The following is a 21,132-nucleotide window of genomic DNA, read 5'->3' on the forward strand; positions in this document are numbered from 1 at the left end:
GTAATTATTAAGTGTCTGAGACCAGATTTGAACCCAGGTACTCCTGACTCCAGGGCCAGTGCTTTATCCACTATGCCACCTAGCCACCCCCTAAGGTGTTATTTTCTACAGCATATTTTTGTGGTGATTGTCTTACATCTCTCTCATTTCTCTTTCCATTTTTTTTCTTTTTCTCTTACTTGACTTTCAGATTTTTTTCTTTGAGTCCTTCCATGGTCTGAGACCAATTCATACTTTTCTTGGAGGCTTTGGATGTAGGAGTCTTGATGTTGTTTTCTTTTGAGTGTGTGTTTTGATTCTATCACCATAGTAACTTTCTATGGTCATATTTTTTTTCCTGTTCTTTGCTCATTTTCCTAGCCTGTTTCTTAACTTTTAACTCTTTAAATAGGGCTCTGCTTCCAGAGTGAATGGTACACTGTCCTAAGCTTTTGTATAACTGTTTTCAGAGATCATGACTCTCAGAGGGAGAGCTCTAAGTTTTCAGTTCTTCCAGGGTAGTATGATCTAAGGAGAGGGGTATTTACTACTTTCCTGCCCTGTTCTCTGGTCTGTGAGTGACCACAAACACTCTTTTCTGCCCTGGAACTGTAACCAGGGACCTGACTCTCCTGCAGTTATAAATTCAGGTGTGCTAGCTCTCCTCCTTGACCTGGAACTGTCACCTAGGATCTAACTTTGGGCAAAGCAATAGAGTCCTGTCTCAGTGCTAGCAAGGAGATCCCTGAAATCTCTTTCTGACCAGTTGTTCAATCACCTTAGCATCTATGGACTGAGCTCCAGAAGCAGTTACTGTAGCTGCTGCTTCAATAGCTCTCAAGTCCTTTTCCTGGTTTGCTGGTGCTGGGTCTTAACTGGGTCTGGTCCTGCACTAGTCTTTACTCCATGTTCACTCAAGTGGGACAGACCTTTCATCCTGATATACTAAGTTGCCTTTGGCTGGAAAATTATTTCATTCCATCCTTTTGTGTGTTCTGCTGCTCCACGTTTTTATGCTATTTTTTTTTTGCAAGGCAAATGGGGTTAAGTGGCTTGCCCAAGGCCACACAGCTAGGTAATTATTAAGTGTCTGAGGCTGTATTTGAACTCAGGTACTCCTGACTAGAGGGCCAGTGCTCTATCTACTGTGCCACCTAACTGTCCTTTATGCAATTTTTAAAAAGTTATTCATAGGGATTTTAGGGAGAACTCAGGGAAGTCACTGACTTCTCTGCCATTGTGGCTCTACCTTCCTTATGTTATGTTTCAAAAAATAGTTACAAGCTTTATTTATTTATCCAATGTGAGTTTTTTGTTTTAATTTTGTTATCTTCTTTAATGTTCAGGAGGAATTTGGCAGCATTTTTTGTATCAATTTTATATATATATATTATATATATAAGGTATATGTATTTAATATTATTATACACACACACAGACATACACACACATATATACATATATATATATATATATATATATATATATATATGTATATACATATCCAAGGACATGGTCATGGAAATAGATATGGTTACAGATATGGATATGGGTAGAGGTAGATGGTGTCTGTGAGAGTTTTCATATTGGAATTTCTTTTAGTTGGGGATTGATGATTTCTATCTAGTTTGGCTTTGAACTTTTGTTTAATAAGTCTACAGATTTCTTTCTTGATTTCTTGATATATGTTGTCTAGGCTTTTTTTAAAAATGGTATTCAAAGGACAGCTAGGTGGCTCAGTGGATAGAGCACTGGCCCTGGAGTCAGGAGTACCTCAGTTCAAATCTGGCCTCAGACACTTAATAATTACCTAGCTGTGTGGCCTTGATCAAGGCACTTAACCCCATTTGCCTTGCAAAAAAAAATGGTATTCAAGTTGATGATTCTTAAATCATTTCTTCTTGTGGGAATAAACTCAGAGCATTTCCAATAAATTCAGGGGTGAACAAGGATGCCTATTATCACATTACTATTCAATATAGTATTGGAAATGCTAGCACTAGCAATAAGAGAAGAAAAAGAATTTGAAGGAATCAAAATTGTCAATGAGTAAGCAAAATTTTCACTCTTTGCTGATGATATGATGGTATACCTAGAGAACCCAAGAAAACTATCTAAAAATCTCCTTGAAACAATTAACAAATTCAGCAAAGTAGCAGGATATAAATCATCATCATTTTATATATGAACAACAAAGCCCAAGAACAAGATATAGAAAGAGAAATTTCATTTAAAATAACTGTAGACAACAGTAAATCCATGGTACTCTACCTCCCAAGACAATCCCAAAAACTGTATGAACACAATTATAAAGCTCTCCTCATCCAAATAAAGTAAGATGTAAATAATTGGGAAAATGTCAAATGCTCATGGTTAGGTCCAGCTAATATAATAAAAATAACAATTCTACCCAAATTAAATACTTATTCAGCACCATACCAATCAATTACTTTACCAACACTATTACTAGTTTACAGAGCTAGAAAAAATAGAAGCAAAATTCATCTGGAGCAACAAAATTGAAAGAATAGCAAGGGAACTGATGAACAAAAAAGGAAGGGAATGTGGCCTAGCTCTGCCAGATCTTAAAATATACTATAAAGCAGCAGTCATCAAAACTGCCTGGTACTGGTTAAGAAATAAGAGTAGTGGATCAATGAATTAGGATAGGTTCAAAAGAAACTGCAGTAAATGACTATAGCAATCTACTATTTGACAAACTCAAAGACATCAGCCTCTGGGATAAGAACTCACTATTTGACAAAAATTGTTGGGAAAACTGGAAAATAGTATGTTTAAAAACTAGGCGAACATCCACATTGTACACCCTATACAAAAATAAGGTCAAAATGAGTACAGGATTTAGGCATAAAGAGCTATATTAAATTAATAGAGCAAAAATACTCTATCTGATCTATGTAAAAGAGATAAATTTATGACCAAGCAAGAATTAGAGAACATTATATACTGCAAAATGAATGATTTTGACAATATTAAGTTAGTTTTTGCACTAATAAAATCAATGAAGCTAAAATTAGAAGAAAAGCAGAGAGCTGGGAAACAATCTTCACAAGCAGGAGCTCTGATAAAGGTCTTTCATTTCTAAAGTGTATAGAGAATTGCATCAAATTTATAACGTCACAAGTCATTTCTCAATTGATAAATGGTCAAAGGATATGAACAGATGGCTTTCAAATGAAGAAATTAAAGCTTTATATAATCATGAAAAAATGCTCCAAATCACTATTGTTTAGACAAATGCAAATTAGAACAACAATGAGATATCATCTCACACCTATTAGACTAGCTTAGATGAGGAAAAAGGGAAGATGATCAATGTTGGAGAAGTTGTGGAAGGACTGGGACATTGATGCATTGCTGGTGGAATTGTGAATAGATCCAACCTTTTTGGAGAGCAATAGGAACTATGCCCAAAAAGCAATTAAATGGTTCATACTTTTTGACCCAGCAATTCCAATTCTAGGACTAATTCCAGAAGAAATTGTAAAAAATGGGGAAAAAATCCTACCTGTTTCAAAATATTCATAGCATTTTTGTAGTGGCAAAGAAATGGAAATTAAGGGGAGGTCCATCAATTGTGCAATGGCTAACCAAGTTATGGTACATGAATACTATGGAATATTATTGTTCTATAAGAAGCCATAAATGGTTGTACTCTAGAGAAGCATGAAATAACTTATGAGATCTGATGCTAGGAGAAGGGAGTAGAGTCAAGAGAACAATGTACACATTAACATCATTATGAGATGAAAAACCTTGATATATGCAACTCCTTGACAGTCCAGAGAGCTAGGACAACTGTATTAGACTGGTAATGAACTATGTTATTCCCAACCAAAGGAAGAAAAACAAAACAAAACAAAACACTTAAGAAAAAAACACCCCTACCAAATCTGATGAACACTTTATAAAATGTATCTCTTCTATATCTCTCTCTTAATCCTAATTCCTCATGCCAAAAAATTGCTGATTTGTAAATATGTTTAACAAAATATGTATCTAAAATGCTAACCTGACTGTTCTCTAATAAGGGGAGGAGGGTGGGAAGGAAGGGTGGGGGGGGAATTTTGTAACTTGGAAATATGCATGTAGAAATGGATGAAAATTTTAAAAATAAATAATTTTTTAAAAAATTATCTCTTCTTTACATTTAAATACATATTTGCATGCGTGTATAATATACTTATATGTATGGATGTTTGTACATATACACCTATGTATGTATGCCTTTATAAACAGATATTATTCTTTGAGTACTTGATGAATTTTATGGTAAAATGATTTTGTCATTTTCCCCTTTGGGGGATTTTATTTATGGTTTTAATTACTTTTCATTAATTCAATTTTATTTTGCATTTCATGTTTTATCTTATGGTATGATTTTCAGCATTTTCCTTTAATTACTCCCAGACAATTTAAATGCATTTCTACACTAAATTCTACTTTTTGTTGTCTATTGTCTTTTAAGAGGGAAATAATGACAACCCTGCCAACTTCTTCTACCTTATTTGTACATTTTTTCTACTTGTAAATTCCTATTATATAAGATGTGTCCCCCTGTTCTTCCTTTCCCTCTATATTCATTTCCATATCCCTTTCAATTTCTTTGTTCTTTTTCAAGGTCATTAAAAAAATAACTCATTTCAAAATCACTCTTGAGTTCCTCAATCTTATTTACCTATCTCCATTTCCCTGGACATCATTAGGGTTCTAAAGCTTGAGTCATTTCCCTCATTTGTAAGTAAATCAACAGCATTTATTAAGTTTATATTGTGCCTAGAAATTTTATGCTAAGTACTGTAGAATGACAATCCTTGCCTTCAAGGAGATTAAATTCTAATGAGGGAAGAAACACACAAAAGGAAGCTGAAAGTCAAAGAAGGCACCTAGGCCAAGGTATGATTGTGGAGAAAGTTCTGAGAATTAGAAGTGCAGTCTGTAGAGGAATGAATATAGGATCCTTAAACTTTTTCCTTAAAAGGAGGTTTGGGGCTGAAAAATTCATTAGAGGAAGAAGCTTCAAGAGTAAAGGATGTTTCTAATGTGAAAAGTTTAAATAGTTCCAGGGTGAAGTAGTTGCTATAGTATGGTAAAGAAAATTTGGAGAATCAATCAACAAGCCAGTACAGCCTGACTTGTTAGGATCCAAACTCCTCTTGGGGCAGTTAAGTGGTATTGTGAATAGATCACCATCCCTAGAGTCAGGAAAATCTGAGTTCAAATTTGAGCCCAGACACTTAACACTTACTTAGCTGTATGACCTTGGGCAAGTCATTTAACCTCATTTCCTAGTCAAAATAGTAATAAAAAAATAAAAAATAAAAAAATAAAAAATAAACTCTTCATCCATATATATATATATATATATATACACACATATATATGTATATATACTTCCTACTCACTCAATTTTATTCACCTTTTCATGTTTCTTTTGATTCCTGTGCTTTATTTCAAAATTTCTATTGAGTTCTGGCTTCCTCACTAGAAATGCTTCTTTCTTTATTAAAGATTAGTTTTTGTCCCACAAAATTAAACTTAGTAGTACTTGTAAAGAATTGGTGTTTACCAAACATTTTATCTTTTGGAATATTATATTCCTTATTGTTCCCTTGCAATTTTAAAACATTTTGAGATTATCCTCAAGTGTTTTTTGCCTCAGGTGACTACTGATATTATAATCTGCTCAACTGAGTGCTAAATGTCATGAGGAGCTCCAAATACCCTCTGATCTATGGATGGTAAAAAATTGCCTACTTTTGTATTCACAACAGTTAGCACACTACCCTTCACATTGTAAATGCTTAATAAACTAGAAGAGAAATTCAGGAAAGTATTTTAATTTAGCTGAATCATCTTTTGTTCAATTTTGAATGACCTACAGGTATCTTCTTATATTCCACTACTTAACATAAAATAACAAGGAATGAACTGTACCAAATCTTGTCTAGAATACTTCTCTTTTATAATGGCAGCTGCTAAATTTTTGTAAACCTCACTATAGTTCCTTGGTTATAAAACCCTTTAATTCTGGTTGCTTATAGAATTTTTTTTTCCTTTGACCTGGAACTTTTACCTATGGTATCTGTGAGAGTTTTCAATTTGGAATTTCTTCTAGATGAGTACTGGTCACTTCTGCATATTTTCACTTTGAACTTTTGTTTTGAATAATTCTATAGTTTTCTTTCATAGTTTCTTAAAATATAATATCTAGGCTTTTTTTTAATGGTAATAAGGTTGACAATTCTTAAATTATCTTTCCTTCCTGATTTAATTTCAGGTTTTTGATATGATGTCTTTTAAGTTCTTTGACTTTTTAAAATATTATTTGTTTCATGATATTATGGTTTTTTTGTCTATTATAAATTTTTTTGTTATAATTTTAAGAGGCATATTACTTTGGCATGGCTTTGAACCTACTGAACTAAGCTACTAATTCTCGTTCCAATTATTTCCTAAGCTTTTATTTATTTTTGAATTTTTTTTCTAACACTCTCATTTCATTTAAAATTTTTAAAAAATTACTGCTTATTCATTTTTTTATAAGAATGGTAACTGAGCTTATAGCTGTACTATTTTCTTCTGAATATCTTCCTTTACTTAATTGTCAATTTAGTGCTGTCTTCTTTGATATCATAGAGGGGACCTCAAACCAGAGAACTATAAAGTCTCAGTGTATACTTATTGGTCTGATATAAGAAACTGTCTTATTCCTATTCTCCTGGACTCATAAGTCTCCAAACCTTAGTTTGAATCTAGGCAACACATCTGTTAAATTGGCTCTACATATAACTCCAGTAAACAATTGTTGTATCCAGTTTATGTTTCTGAGCTGGAAGACTCTGCAATTGTTGAGCAATAGAGATATGTGCCTACTCTCTTTTCTGTGGTCCCTATCATGGTCCCTGGTTGGGCTAAGTTCTAGATCCTGCTCTTGGCTGACAGCAAAAGGATTGATGATTTACTCCTACTATACATTTTATATCCTTGTTACTTCTGAATTGGATAAATCATGAACTTTGACTGGAGAAAAATGACCCCCTATGATTTCTCCTTAAAGAAATTTCTTTACAGATCATCAGGTACTCTTCTTGTTGAAGATATTGTGGGGGTAAAATGGGTTTTTATCAATTCCTCCTATTTCACCATCTTTATTGGAATTTAAGACTCTGTTAGCAAAACAACAGTAACATACACCATCAATTTCCTCACATCAATCACATCAATTTTATTCATCATTCACATCAATTTCAGAGATTAAGAAGTTACCCTAAGTCTGAAATCTATAGTTATTTTGGTTGTTTATGATAGATGACCATGCAGTTGTCTCTAAGTTGTAGATAGGCATCAAAGAGCAAATCAGACATATCCATCTCTGACCACAGAAGATCCTGCCTTCCTCTAATCAGTATCCAGTATCCATTTCCCCATCCCTTCCCAAACACTCCCGGCCTCACTTAGGGAAGTTCAAGGTTTTAACTTGTCCCAGATCACAGTACAGTTGATCTTTTCTTCTCCTCATTCATTATTATTCTGTCAGAAATCCTTCCTTCCCTCCTTCCCTCCTTCCCTCCTTCCCTCCTTCCCTCCTTCTCTCCTTCCTTCCTTCCTTCCTTCCTTCCTTCCTTCCTTCCTTCCTTCCTTCCTTCCTTCCTTCCTTCCTTCCTTCCTTCCTTCCTTCCTTCCTTCTTTCCTCTTTCTTACCATTTTCTCTCTCCTTTTTTCTTTCTTTCTTCTGTTTCTGATTTCTCAGTTGGCATCTATTCCTCAGCTTTGACTTATTCTATTACTTCAAAGCAGCACCTCCTGGTGTGAAGTGATTCACCATTGCCTCATGAAAAGAAACTAAAAATCCACATGTCATTTAGATGTGACATGGTTATTATAAAAAATCCCCAAATCCCTCTCCAAAAAAAAAGTTTTTGATGCAAAATTTCTCAGCAATCATTTTAAAGTTGTGAAAACAACAATAAATTATCTGCTGTGAAAGAACTGACTGCAGCTCTCTCTAATATTAATCAGTTCCTTTCTTTTGTATTATTTTTAAATAAACCAAATTTGAGCTTTTATCTGAATGTCTGTTTTCTTTCAGGTCCTTAAAACTGCCCCAAATTGCTTTTCTTTGTCATCTATGCCATAGATTCTATGGTGAAGTCTTTTGTCCTGCCACTCAGAGTAAACAAAATGCCCTCAAAATAGTATCTTATATTGCATCTATAAATAGTACATATCTATATACAGGATATTATAGAATTTATAGTATCTATATACAGTAGTATAGTATACAGTGTCTATATGTAGTATCTTATGCAAATATTAAACATAGATTTTTTTTTCTTTCTGAAAAGTTCATGTTATATTACAGAATTATCAGCATATTTTCTACTAAATTTATAATTAAAAACTAAGTGACCTCTGTTGCAAAGGTCAACTTATTGTGGTTTAAATAAATGGAGTGTTACAAATGTGGTAGACTTTTATTCATCTTTTAAATAAAAAAAATCATAGCACAATGACATTCACATCTCAGCTACCATATTACATTTGGTCTGGAGAACTCTAATTTTTCCTTTGATTTAAAAAAAATTGATGGACTCTCCAATTTTTCTTTTGATCCAAGGAATCCAATTCCCAAGCTGGATTTCGTCAGGCAGATGCAATCAAAAATAGTTTAGAAAATCATTTCAGTAGCTTCCAGATGTGAGAAACAAATCCATTCAAAACACAGATTGTAGTTCAACTGAGGAGAACATAAAAGTCAAGTTGCGAATATAGGTCATACACTAGAACATCTCATTTCTTGAACCAGGAAATCTACAACCAACATATGTGACCACAGACTATTGCATTTCCTTTCTACACTGCCTCAAGCTACCCTGTTGATCTTCTGAACTGTCCTGAATGGATGTGAATCCTGAGAACAGACTGCAATATTTCAGTTGTCCATTCTCCCCCCCCAAAAAAAGGGCAGATTGAAGAAATGACATAATTTGAAAATGAATTATTTTATTATGGTTTGATCTTAACACAAATAAAAGTTTTTCTAAATGAGATGTTCTGTGGTTTTCAGTACAATGAGAGAACAGGACTTACTGTTCCATTTATTAACATCTGCTGTTTTGCTATTTGGGCAGGTGCAAATGCTATCCAAGACAGTAATCTCAGGATAAAGCTTCACTCTCTACCAGAAGCATTTTGATTGTTTGCTTGATTGTTTGTTTACTCTGGATTTACCAGTAATTTCATTGGTCTGGAAACTTCTACCATATATCTGGGACCTTTCTGCAACTGATGGTCTTAAAAATTGAAACAAAGAAAAATTTAAGTGATTTGACTCTTGGGACACAATTAGTAGGCACCACAGATGGGTCTTGAACCGTCTTCTCTACTCCAAAACTGACCCTATTTTTACTACATTGTTTTCTTGCCTCTACTTTTTTGCTTTAGGAGTACCAAAATATGAGTATGCTATTTGGTTAAAAGATGTGATTCAGGATTTGTTGCAGAACTTCAAATAAGATCCCCACCCAGTCCTTGAAAATGTCATTAAACACAGTTTATGGGAAGAAGGTATTGAAAAATATTTCAGGGTTTATTGAGGGAGAAAAAAGGAGTATGCTCTTTAGTGCTTCAATTATAGTAACAAGGATTGAAGTTTTATTTGATTTGAGAAATACAGTAACAAATATTGTCTGTGTGATAAAACCCTATTTGTTTTTTTTAAATGTTATCAACTCAGAGATTTTACTCACTTGAGTATGTCCCTGGCTAAGTCTCATTTTTGAAATATCTCTACTACTGTCAACTTATAAAGAGGTATACTGGCAAGATAATGGATTTAGATCTGTATATTTAAGATTTTAGCTATAGATGAGTCACTTAAATCTATCTGGACCTCCATCTGCAGTAGTATGGTACTATAATGTTGTTCAGTTGTTTCAGTTTGTCAGTCTGACTCTCTGTGAACTCAGTAATGGATTTTCTTGGGAAAAGACATTGGAATTGAGTCTGACATATTATTCTACTGCTCATGTTACTGATGAGGGACTGAGGCAAACTGAGGAACTGATACTGATGAGGAACTGAGGCAAACTATAAGTGACTTGTCTAGGATCACATAGTCAGTAAGTGTCTGAAACCCAATTTGAAGTCATGAAGATGAAACTTCCTGATTTTAAGTCTTTCTATTCACCATGCCACCTAGTTGTCCCACTAATTACAGATCACAACAATAGGGTGGTGCTAAGCAAGGTAAACAGCAGAAAAACAGGACTTCATCATTCTCTTCCTCTGCTCCACTCTTATGGTAATAAAGCTACCACTCCTTAGACTAGATTTTTTTCTGAACTGCTTCCTGAGATCTGGACCTCTACAAGTAGTTTTGTTCTGAAACCAAGACTGAGGTAAAAATGAAAATAAAACAGTGAAAAAGTTCACCTGAAAAACCAATTTACCAAGGTTCAACTTGATCAGTCCCTGCTGATTAATTCATTTCTTATTGAGAGGAATTCCAGAATAAGTTTTCTCTTTCCTTCTTGGGAAATAAATCAGTAATGAATCAAAAAACTGAATCATTAATTCTTTTTTTAGTTTAGAAACTCCAAGGATGTCACAGAAAAAATGTCTATTTAAAGTTTCTCTTTCAGATGAAACACTCCCCCAAACATTCCCAGTCTACATACAAGAAAGGAAATACATAAATTATCAATGTAAATTGTTTAAGAACATTGTGTCTTGAGGCAAAATAAACAGAACAAACAATAAAAAAAGATATTTATATCAATCAATGAATGTTTATTAAATTCTCACTGTGTCAAGAACTTGCTAAGTTGTGAGTATACAAAGAGGTAAAAGACAAAGAGCTAACATTCCTGCACTCAAGGAAAGATCTGAAAGGACTAGTTTATTTTACAATCAATGATCTCAAATTAGGTGATGCATCAATAAATATAGCAGATCTACAATTATCAGATATGGGCACATATTAATGCAAAATGCAAAAACTCCCTGGTATTGCAGCCAAAAAGATCCAATTTTTCCATGCTTCTTAAACCTTTAGGGATAACATGTTACATTGATGGTCATTAGAGATTGGTAGTGATTTTAAACTAATATGTTAATCAGAAGAAAGTTCACTTCCTTTAAACTATTCATGGCTAAGAGTGCCCGTCTCAGAAAAATTTCCTTTTGTATTAGCATATCCCAACCCAGCCATTATTTCTATATGCAATGCCACTCCAGAGATCTTTGGCACATACAGCTGTAATGTCAGAAACAAGAGTTGGTGTTGAGGGTGAATGTAGTTCCACCTTCAAACACTTGGTACAATTGCTGGAGCTATCATAAGAACTTTGGGTGCCCTGCTGCTGCTGGTTCTTCAATTTTTTTGCTGCTGTAAAAAGCACAAGGAGGAAAAATATGAAAAAGAAGTTCATCATGATATCAGAGCAGATGTTCCTCCTCCAAAGATCTACTTTGGTAGGAATCATTCATCTCTGGGTTCAATGTCACCTTCCAACATAGAAGCCTATACCAAAGTTCAGTATTACCAAGTACCAAGTGAAGACTTTGATTGTTCTTCACAGAGCCCAAGGAAAGTAACAACATCTAATCTAAGTAGAATGGGAGCTGTTCCTGTGATGATATCAGTACAAAGTAAAGATAGATCAATAGTACAGATCTCAAACTTTCTTTCTTCACACTTTTTTCTTCTCTGTAAATTGGAAAAAAACTGCTTATCTAAAATCTTTTGAAGACATAAAATAATGTGACGAACTAATTTAAAAAAAAAGATAATCTTCTAAAAACATTCTTTGAAACAAGAGTTTGAAGCCTACCTCAGACACTTAAAAACTGTGAGCAAGTAATTTAGCCTGTTTTTGCTTATTTCCTCATCTGTTTACAGGGTTGTCTGGAAAAAATGCTAGGAATCTAAAGTGCCTTGTAAATTTTATAGTATTAAATAAACACTAGCTATTGTTATTATAAAGAATAGATTAGATATAATCTCCTATGAGAGGTGGGGACATAAGTGAATTTCCAAATGAAAGAGAATTTTTCCTTTTTTCAGTTGATACTTTATTTTTCCAAATACATGTGATGAAAGTTTTTCAACATTCATCCATATGCATATGTATATTTTTAAGTTACAATTTACTGTCATTTAAGTTACAAATTTACTCTCAAAAAGACTCTCATAGAGTCTTTAACTTTTACTTGTCCAGTTCTGTTTTTTTTTTTAATTTTACTTAAGGCATTTGGGTTAAGTGACTTCCCAAGGTCACATAGCTAAGCAATTATTAAGAGTGTAAGGCCAGATTTGGACTCAGGTCCTCCTGATTTCAGCCTGTGCTCTATCTACTGTGCCACCTAGCTGCCTCCAGTTCTATTTTTCAAGGAATTATTTTCTTCCGTTAACTTTTGCATCTCTTTTTCCATTTGGTCAATCCTATTTTTAAAGAATTCTTTTCTTTGTCCTCTTGCTTAAATAGAATTTTTAAAGGATTTATTTTCTTCAGTCAATTTTTGTGCTTCCTTTTGAAAATTGCTACATTTTTCCCCATTTTTTCTACTTGATTTTTAAAACCCTTTTGAGCTCTTTCAAAGTTTTCTCTCACTCAAATCCAATTCTTATGCCTGTCATGACATCACCTCCCTGATGAGGTCTTCTCTGAAAATGAAGGACAAAACATTAAAAAACATAAATTCATTTTCCCTTCTGGACCATCACATGTAGTACTTTTTCTGTTGTCATCTTCAGAGAGGGTGTTTTGCTTTTGCCTACCTTTGAAGTAGCTTTCTATCATCATGTCTTTTCTCTGATTTGGGGCTCTGCTGTCCCAAGCTTCTTGTGTTGGAGGAGGGGTCCACTTGCAGACCTTCTGCATTGGAAAAGCTAGTGGATAGCTCACTGGGCTGGGACCATCCAACCCAGTCAAACCAGTTGAACAAGGTGTCTGGGGTCCTGTGTTGGAGCCCACCTAGCTGGTCCACTGTACTGTTGATCTGCTGAGACAGTATCCAGGGTCCTCTGCCATAAATGTCTGCTGCTTTTGAGAGTCTCAGTCTGGCCTCCTCTGCACCTTGCCTGCACTAGGTCCCTGGGCTGTATTTCACTCTGCTCTGCTCCACTGAGTCATGCTTCCCTTCCTTCCTAGAGAGACCAAGTTTTTCTGAAGTCCTTTACAGATCTCTTAAAGTTAAAAATGATCTGTTTAGAGGTTTGTTTAGCATTTTTTCTGAGAGGACTGGGAGAGCCTAGGGAAGCTCCTGGCTTCTCTCCATCATCTTGGCTCCACCATACTAATTCATTATTTTTAAAGTTCAGTCTTGTCTAGAAAGGGCAGTATAGCATATACTATACAGGAGCAATAGGATAAAGCGGGTCTCATAATTCTATCCAGAAGAATGGAAAAGTCATTTAGCCTAAAATCCAAGAATTGAGACTCAATCTCAGTTTTATCAGCAACTAGTTGAGTACACTTTGGTGAGTCATTTAGTTTTTATGACATAACAACTGTTTATCTGGAAATCAAGTTTTATAACTTGACAGGTTCTCATTTATTTTCTAGTTCTGGAATTTTGGTTTGTATGTTATTATTTGACTATATTATATTTGAGAGTATGTTCAGTTTAGTTCTGTGCTCTTACACAGTCACTATTACATCTATAATCTAATCTGTTTAATCACAAATAATCTTTGGAGGATCAATTTCCAATTTTCCTTTTAAAATTGACCTTGGCTACCTTATTAGCTTGTAATAAGAATAAAATGGGAGGACAAATTTGAAACATAAACAATTGTTTACTAACATAAGGTATTAAATTATTTAAAATTAATAGCAATATATTTGTATTACAACCTAATTTGTACATTTGCTTTATTTTGTAGAATATGCAGGGAAGATTGTAAAGACAAAATTTCCACAAGGTAAATTAACTTTTTTGACTTATTAATATGTTTTACATAGTAACTATCTATCTGAATGTACCTTTAAGAAAAGATAATTGTTATTCCAAATAACATTTGACCTTGAAATGAGGGCAGAAGCTCAAAACTGAAATAAGTGCAAGGCATTTGATTACAGATTTTTAAAAAATTAAAGACTTAGAGGAGACCTGGTTTCAAATTCTGCCTCAAAAACCTATCAGTTTCTAGTCCTGTGACTTTGTATAAGTCACTTAATCCCATTGCCACCTAAACACACACACACACAAAACAACAGCAAAATCTATCAGTTTGGGGTTTTTTTTTGTTTGTTTGTTTGTTTTAGGTTTTTGCAAGGCAAATGGGGTTAAGTGGCTTGCCCAAGGCCACACAGGTAATCATTAAGTGTCTGAGGCAGGATTTGAACTCAGGTACTCCTGACTCCAGGACCAGTGCTCTATCCACTGCGTCACCTAGCCACCCCCTGCACCACCTAGCCATACCCAAAAACTATCAGTTTTGCTTATGGTTTTTTAGTCATATATGACTTTCTGTGATCCCCCCCCCATGGGATTTTCTTGACAGAGATTCTGGAGTAGTTTGCCATTTCATTATCCAGTACATTTTACAGTTGAGAAACTGAGGTAAACAAGATCAAGTGACTTATTCAAGGTCACACAATTAATAAGTATTTGAGACTAGATGTGAACTCAGAAAGATGAGTTTTTCTAGTTCCCAGCCAATGATGCAGCTACTGTGCCACCCAATGCCCAATTTTCTAATTATGAGTAAATCACTATCTCTGAGTCTTTTGAGCCTGTTTCCTCAACTGTAAAATTAGGATACTAATCATACCTTTTAGTAGTTTAGTACTAGTAGTTTCTTCATTTAAGGATCAATTAAGATTATTTAAAGTAATTTGCAAATATTTAAGCACCATATATATGCTAAATATTGTCCAACCCTCTCTGATAAACTCTAGAAAAGCACTATTATTTTCAGAATCAAATATAAATTATAATTTCAAATGTGATCTTTAAAACTATTTTAACAATAACTACATTAATATATATTTAAATATGTTAATTTTAAAATATATTAATTATATTAACATAATTATAATGTATAATGCATAGAATATTAGTATATAATAGTTAATAACTATATTATTATTAACTTGTGTTTTATTATATGCTTACATCTTATTTCTAAATATTCTTCAATCCAATGACACTGGAATCTTTATTATTTCTCAAGCCTACACTCCATTTCCCAGCTCTGGTAACTTTCAGTGCACATTTCTCCTTCCTGGAATTCTCTCACTCCATATCTCTGATTACCATTTTTTTAGTTTCCTTTTTAAAAACTTTAAAAGATAGAAGATGTATATGTCACCTTAGAGGTAACAGGGTACAGCTGCAGTTGATTAAGAGTCATGATCTGACTTGTACTTTAGGAAGGTCATTTTGATAGCCAAGTGTAGTTTGAACTAAAATGGAGAGATTTGAGGCAGAGACACTAAACAATAGACTATTACAGTAGTCTGGCAATGAGGTAATTAGGAATCGCACCAGGGTAACAAGAGGAACAACATTAGAGGAAAGAAGAGGGCATTTAGTAGAGTTATTATTATGGACTTAGCAATTTATTGCATATGTGAGGGTTAGGAGAGTAGCAAGAGTCAGTATTTGAGGATGACAGCTAACTTTGTGAGCCTCATCGTCAGCAGAATGGTGGCACCCTCATTATTAATAAGGAATTCTATTCCACCTATCCTTGGTCATACACTTAGATTAAAGGGAGAAGAAATGTAGAAATAAGGAAGATGGGAGGTTGGGAAGAAAAAAAGTTTGGGACATACTGAATTTAATATATCTATAAGGAGGTACAGAGTTAGATGGTAGCATAGAAAGAGTATGTCAGATGAACTCTCCCAATATTTCTTTCCAAAGAACTTTAAAATGAAAATGAAACTATCTATATTAAACACATATGCATCAAATGGTATTACCATCCAAATTCTTAAAACAAAAATTAAATGAATTACAGAAGGAAATAGAGAATAAAATTACTAGTAGTGGTTACAACTTATTCCTCTCAGAACTAGGCCACTTTAACCATAAACTAAATAGGAAAGAAGTTAAGGAGAAGAATCAAAATTTAGAAAATTGAGATATCATAGAACTCCAGAGAAAAATAAATGGAAATAAATGGGTATATGCCTATTTCTCTGCTGTACATGACTCATTTATATAAAAGACCATAAACCATAAAAATCTCACAAATGCATAAAAGTAGAATTATTAAATGTACTCTTTTCTGATCATAATACAATAAAAATATTCAATATTATAGGAGGAGAGAATAACATTAATTGGAAACTAAATAATCTGAAATTAAGGAATGAGTGGGTCAAATAACAAATCAGAGAAATATCAAAAATTTCATTAAAGAGAATGACAACAGACTCAATAAAGCAAAATTTTTAATTTACAAAGTAGTGTTTATTTAAAACAAGAGCAATCATTATGCATAATTGAGATTAAACTAGAAACCTTTTCAATAAAACCAGAGGTGAAACAATCATGCCTATTGTCACTATTATTATTCAATACCATACTAAAAAATTCTATCTGTAGCCATAATAGAAAAAAAAGAAAAATGAAAGAAAAAGAATATGCAATGAGAAAACAATACTATGAGTCTTTACAAATGATATGATGGTAAATTTAGAGAACCCTAGAGAATCAATTAAAAAAATTAAATAATTTTCAAATTTAGCAAAGCTTCAGATAAACCCAGATAAATCATCATTATTTCTATATCTTATCATAAATAATAATAGGAAGAGAAAGAAAGAGAAATTCCATTTAAAATTAAAATAATAAATACTTGGGAATCTACCAATCAAGACACATCCAGGAACTATACAAATAAAGTTGAATAAACTATAAAACACTTTCCAAATGAATAAAGACAAGTCTAAACAATTAGAGAAATATTAAATGCTTATGGATTAACCAAGTCAATATAATACAAATAATTAACTTGCTTATTTGTTGCCATATTAATTATACTATCAAAAATTATTTTGTAGAGATAAAAAACACAATTAACAACTCATCTGGAAGAGCAAAATTTCAAAAATATTAAGGGAATCAATGAAGGATTGATTCACACAAAAATGTGAAGGAAGATGAATAGCAATACCAGGTTTCAAAATATATTAAAAAGACAAAAGGGGAAGAAAAAGAAAAAAAGAAAGGATGAAAGAAGAGGGAGTGAAAAAAGGAAAGAGAAGAAGAGGTAGAAAAGAAAGAAGAGGGGAGAAAGGGTGAGAAAGAGAGAAATAAACATATACCAAAAGAATCAATGCAATCATATAGTGACTAAAACCAAAGATATTTTTAATAAGATAAAGTTTGTATTGAGATAAAACCAGAAATTCAAATTCCTTGGCTATTGCATTAAGAATTAATAGACCTGACCTGGTTTGGATTATAAAGTGAATACCTTTGCATTTAGCTATTGCTCAGCACCTGGGACTTCTACCTGGTGCTCTGTCAGGTAACAGGACAATAAAGGTACATATATGTAGGAAAATGCCACACTTGGCATAACCTTAGTTTTTATCAGTTAAATATAATTATGAAAAGTCCTTCTTGTTCTGACTCTTGTTCATTACTTCCACAGTTCTCTTGATAAAAATATCAGATGCACTATTGTTTTATAAGGAGCAATTTCCTCCCACTTTATCCTTTCGATTGTAAACTGCTCTTGATATGCTAATACAGCCAATAATTTAAGTATATTCACAAATTATCAAAGTAATAAAGGAAAAATGTTTCTGGGTCATGCATTCAGTAATATTTCCCAAGGAAAAACTTGCCTATATTTTCCTCAGTCACTTCACCTTAACATTATATATCTTAGGGGTAATTTTCATGATATAAAATGTGGCAAAATCCTACCAAGATTTCTAATGAAAAAAGGGACAGAATGAAGAGTTCAAGAATGGAATGTGAAGGGGGACAATCAGCCAGATAGTATTTTATTTGGAACTTTTCTTCCACTAATATATTCTCTTCTATCAGTGTTGGGAAATTACATGGTAGAATATTTTAAACCTATGTCAATATAAGCTTAAATAGTTTATTTATTAAATCATTAAACATTTTTTTTCAGACCAAAGACAAATTGATTTTAGATAAGAAGTTTGAAACTTGTTTTGGCAATTGGCAAAATTGTGTTGGTAATTGAAATTCATTTCGGCAGTCTAAATTCACATATAAATGAATATTCTTAATAACTATATGTATATACATAAACATAAATGTGTTTCATATATATATATATATAAAACTATGGATATCCTTATGTATTTATGAATCCACACTCATTTGTTTGTGTCTGTGTATGTGAATCTACATTTGGAATAAACCTTAGAGATAGTAAAAGAGATACAATTGAAATCTGAATACTCATTTCTTTGTCACTTAATCCCAGAGTGATCTGGAACACATTATTTCATTTCTCTGCATTTTAGAGCCATCATCTATAAAAGTAAGACAAGTGGAATAGATGAGACCTGTGGGGGCCACTAAAGGTCTAAATCTACACTGTCTCATTTTACAGATTCAAAAACTGAAGCACAGAAGTGTTAATGATCAGGTTACATAGATATTTTGGTAACAGCTAAAATTGGAAACTAAGTTATCTGAAGCTTTATCCAATGTTGTTCTACCAGTTGTCTCCAAATCTGATGATGCTATCCCAAAAGAGAGGATTGCTTGAAGTTCACCAGAGCCAAATTTCAGAAATGGATATTCAAAGTTAATTATATTTTCAACTTTGAAATTTTATTTTTTTCCACATTTATTGTAGATTGAAATGTTCTTGCTATTTTGAATCCTAAGTCAAACTAGAAATGTTATTACATATAAATTCAATGCTTTTATGATCATCATCATTATTCTAGAAAAGCCTGAAATCTGTCTTTTGGAACAAGATTCAGGAGTTTGTCGAGGATTACTTACCAGGTATTTCTATAATAGTCAATCAAAACAGTGTGAACCTTTCAAGTTTGGCGGGTGCCTAGGCAATGCAAACAACTTTGAATCTTTGGAAGAATGCAAGAATATCTGTGAGGATGAATGTAAGTTGGTTTTATATTTTTGCTCTATTTTTTTAAACATATTGAAACAATGTGGCAGAAATCAAAGAATACTTTGTAGGACTCCTCATCTGTGGTTTAGCTATGCCAATAAATTTTAATCTATAGCTTATCTTGACCAAATTAGACCCTATCAAAAAATCTTCAGTGGATCTATATTACTTTTAGGAGCAAATTCAAATTCTTCATTCTGGCATTTAAAAAATCTTTACAATATGACTCCCTCTTATCTTCCCAAGTTAATTTCATATTACTTCATTTCACGCAGTATTTATTCTACTAAAAATAACCTGATATTTATTCCTTATATATTCCTTCTGCCTTTGATCAGGTGGTTTCCCATATCTCCCTCTTTTTCTTTAATTTTTAAAATTCACAGCTTCCATCTAAGTAAAATACAGGTACCACTTCTAACAAAAGGTCTTTCTAAATTCTCCCTATTGGTTCCTTCCTTGCATATATATTCCTTTACTTTGTATATTTTGTCCCCTACATAAAATGTAAAATCTTTGAGCTTATGTCTGATAGTATGATAAAGTGCTAGCACAGTGGCTTGAACAAAATAACCACTTATTAAATATTTGTTGAATTGTTCTCATGATATTTTCAAGTTATTGATGATTATTAAGTTAGATGAAACCCTGTTAACAGAAGTTCATAATATAACTTTATTAATATAGAGGTAAAATGAACCTAGAAAGTTAACTAATTTAACTAGTCCTCATTTTACCCATGTGGTAATTCATTCACAGAAAATTTAAGTGATTTGTCCTGAGATTTTAAGTATTTAAAAAAAAAAACTTGATGGTTACTAATCATTACTGCTATGAGTTTCTTGTCTTAAAATGATGATTAATAGGCTGAGATGATGATTAACTTTTTATTCATGTGTGGAATTTTCCTAGTGGATACAGCACAAGTAGACCCTGGTGAAAAAGTAATTGTTCCAGCAAACAATACCTCCTCAACAGCCAAGCCAACTGAAGTTTGGAAATTTTTTGGTAAGAATCTGCTACTGAGTTTTCTACTAGTACCAGAAAATATAAAAGTAAAAGAATTTCAAAATAGAATAATAGATGGCTAAGGAAATTGCTTTCAATAAATACATGCAATTATTTATCTCTTTCAAATAGCCTACTATTTTTGTATTCACTAAAGTGAGGACTTAACACTGGTCAAACTTAATAATGAATTTTAGATGAAAGATTTTAGTGTAAATCAGTTCTTGTATTTTCTTTCCAATTGGATTATGAAATTCCGTTTTCAATTTTGTATTAGTGTTTCTAAACCTATATTATCTCCTTAAATAATTCTGTCCCTTTTAAAAACTATTCATAATGAAGTCAGGGGGCTCCCAATATCCACCTCCCTTTTAGCCTCCCTTGATTGAAAATTTTAAAAAATGAATCATCTACCTCTGGTGAATATTTTGGGATACTTTGTGTTTACACTTTGCTTTGGGACATCTTTACTAGCTAGAAGCAAAAAGAAAAGAAGTTATGTCCCACCCTAAAAAGGAATAGAAAACAGGTGAAGAGAGAAGGAGAGGTCTTATTCTTTTTCTTGTTTCTCTCTTGGGTTCTGAATTATTCAGACCTGTACTAGCTAACTGCCTTTCCCTAATAATAAACAGATAATTAGTAGATTAATCCTAGAAAATATATAAGGCATTCCAAATAGGTATAAGTTTATTACCAAATAGGATAATATATAGCTCTGTTTAGAATTTAGAACTTTTGCACAAAATATTTAAGTAGATCTTTAAGTCGTACCCAGGCATTCAGCCCTGTTAAATAATATTTTAACTTTTTTTCAAAAGTATTTTGCTATTTTGTTTCTCAGGGAGCAATAATTTACCAATAAGATTGATTTTTTTGACCAATCAAAAATAGATAAGAACTCCCACCATTCAAACCAATCAATAGAAAAATTACCATACACAAGCACACACACACACACACACACACATATATATATATATATATATATATATTATATGTATATTATATATACATCATATACATATAAGGCT

The 21,132-nt window shown here is 32.8% G+C and overlaps 1 protein-coding gene and 1 pseudogene across 4 annotated transcripts in view; both read left to right on the forward strand.

The window, feature by feature from the left end:
• The window catches only part of TFPI (tissue factor pathway inhibitor), an 87,582-nt gene that overhangs the window by 55,364 nt on the left and 11,086 nt on the right, over positions 1-21,132 (forward strand). For all 4 annotated transcript variants that reach the window (XM_074215535.1, XM_074215534.1, XM_074215537.1 and 1 more), the window contains 3 exons: positions 13,892-13,930; positions 18,906-19,082; positions 20,006-20,101. In XM_074215535.1, coding sequence (XP_074071636.1) covers positions 13,892-13,930; positions 18,906-19,082; positions 20,006-20,101 — 312 coding nt within the window. The remainder of the gene's footprint in view (positions 1-13,891; positions 13,931-18,905; positions 19,083-20,005; positions 20,102-21,132) is intronic.
• Positions 1,492-13,856, forward strand: LOC141509282 (coxsackievirus and adenovirus receptor pseudogene; annotated as a pseudogene).

Source organism: Macrotis lagotis, chromosome 1 (assembly GCF_037893015.1).
Source record: "Macrotis lagotis isolate mMagLag1 chromosome 1, bilby.v1.9.chrom.fasta, whole genome shotgun sequence".
In the NCBI taxonomy this organism is placed as follows: domain Eukaryota; kingdom Metazoa; phylum Chordata; class Mammalia; order Peramelemorphia; family Peramelidae; genus Macrotis; species Macrotis lagotis.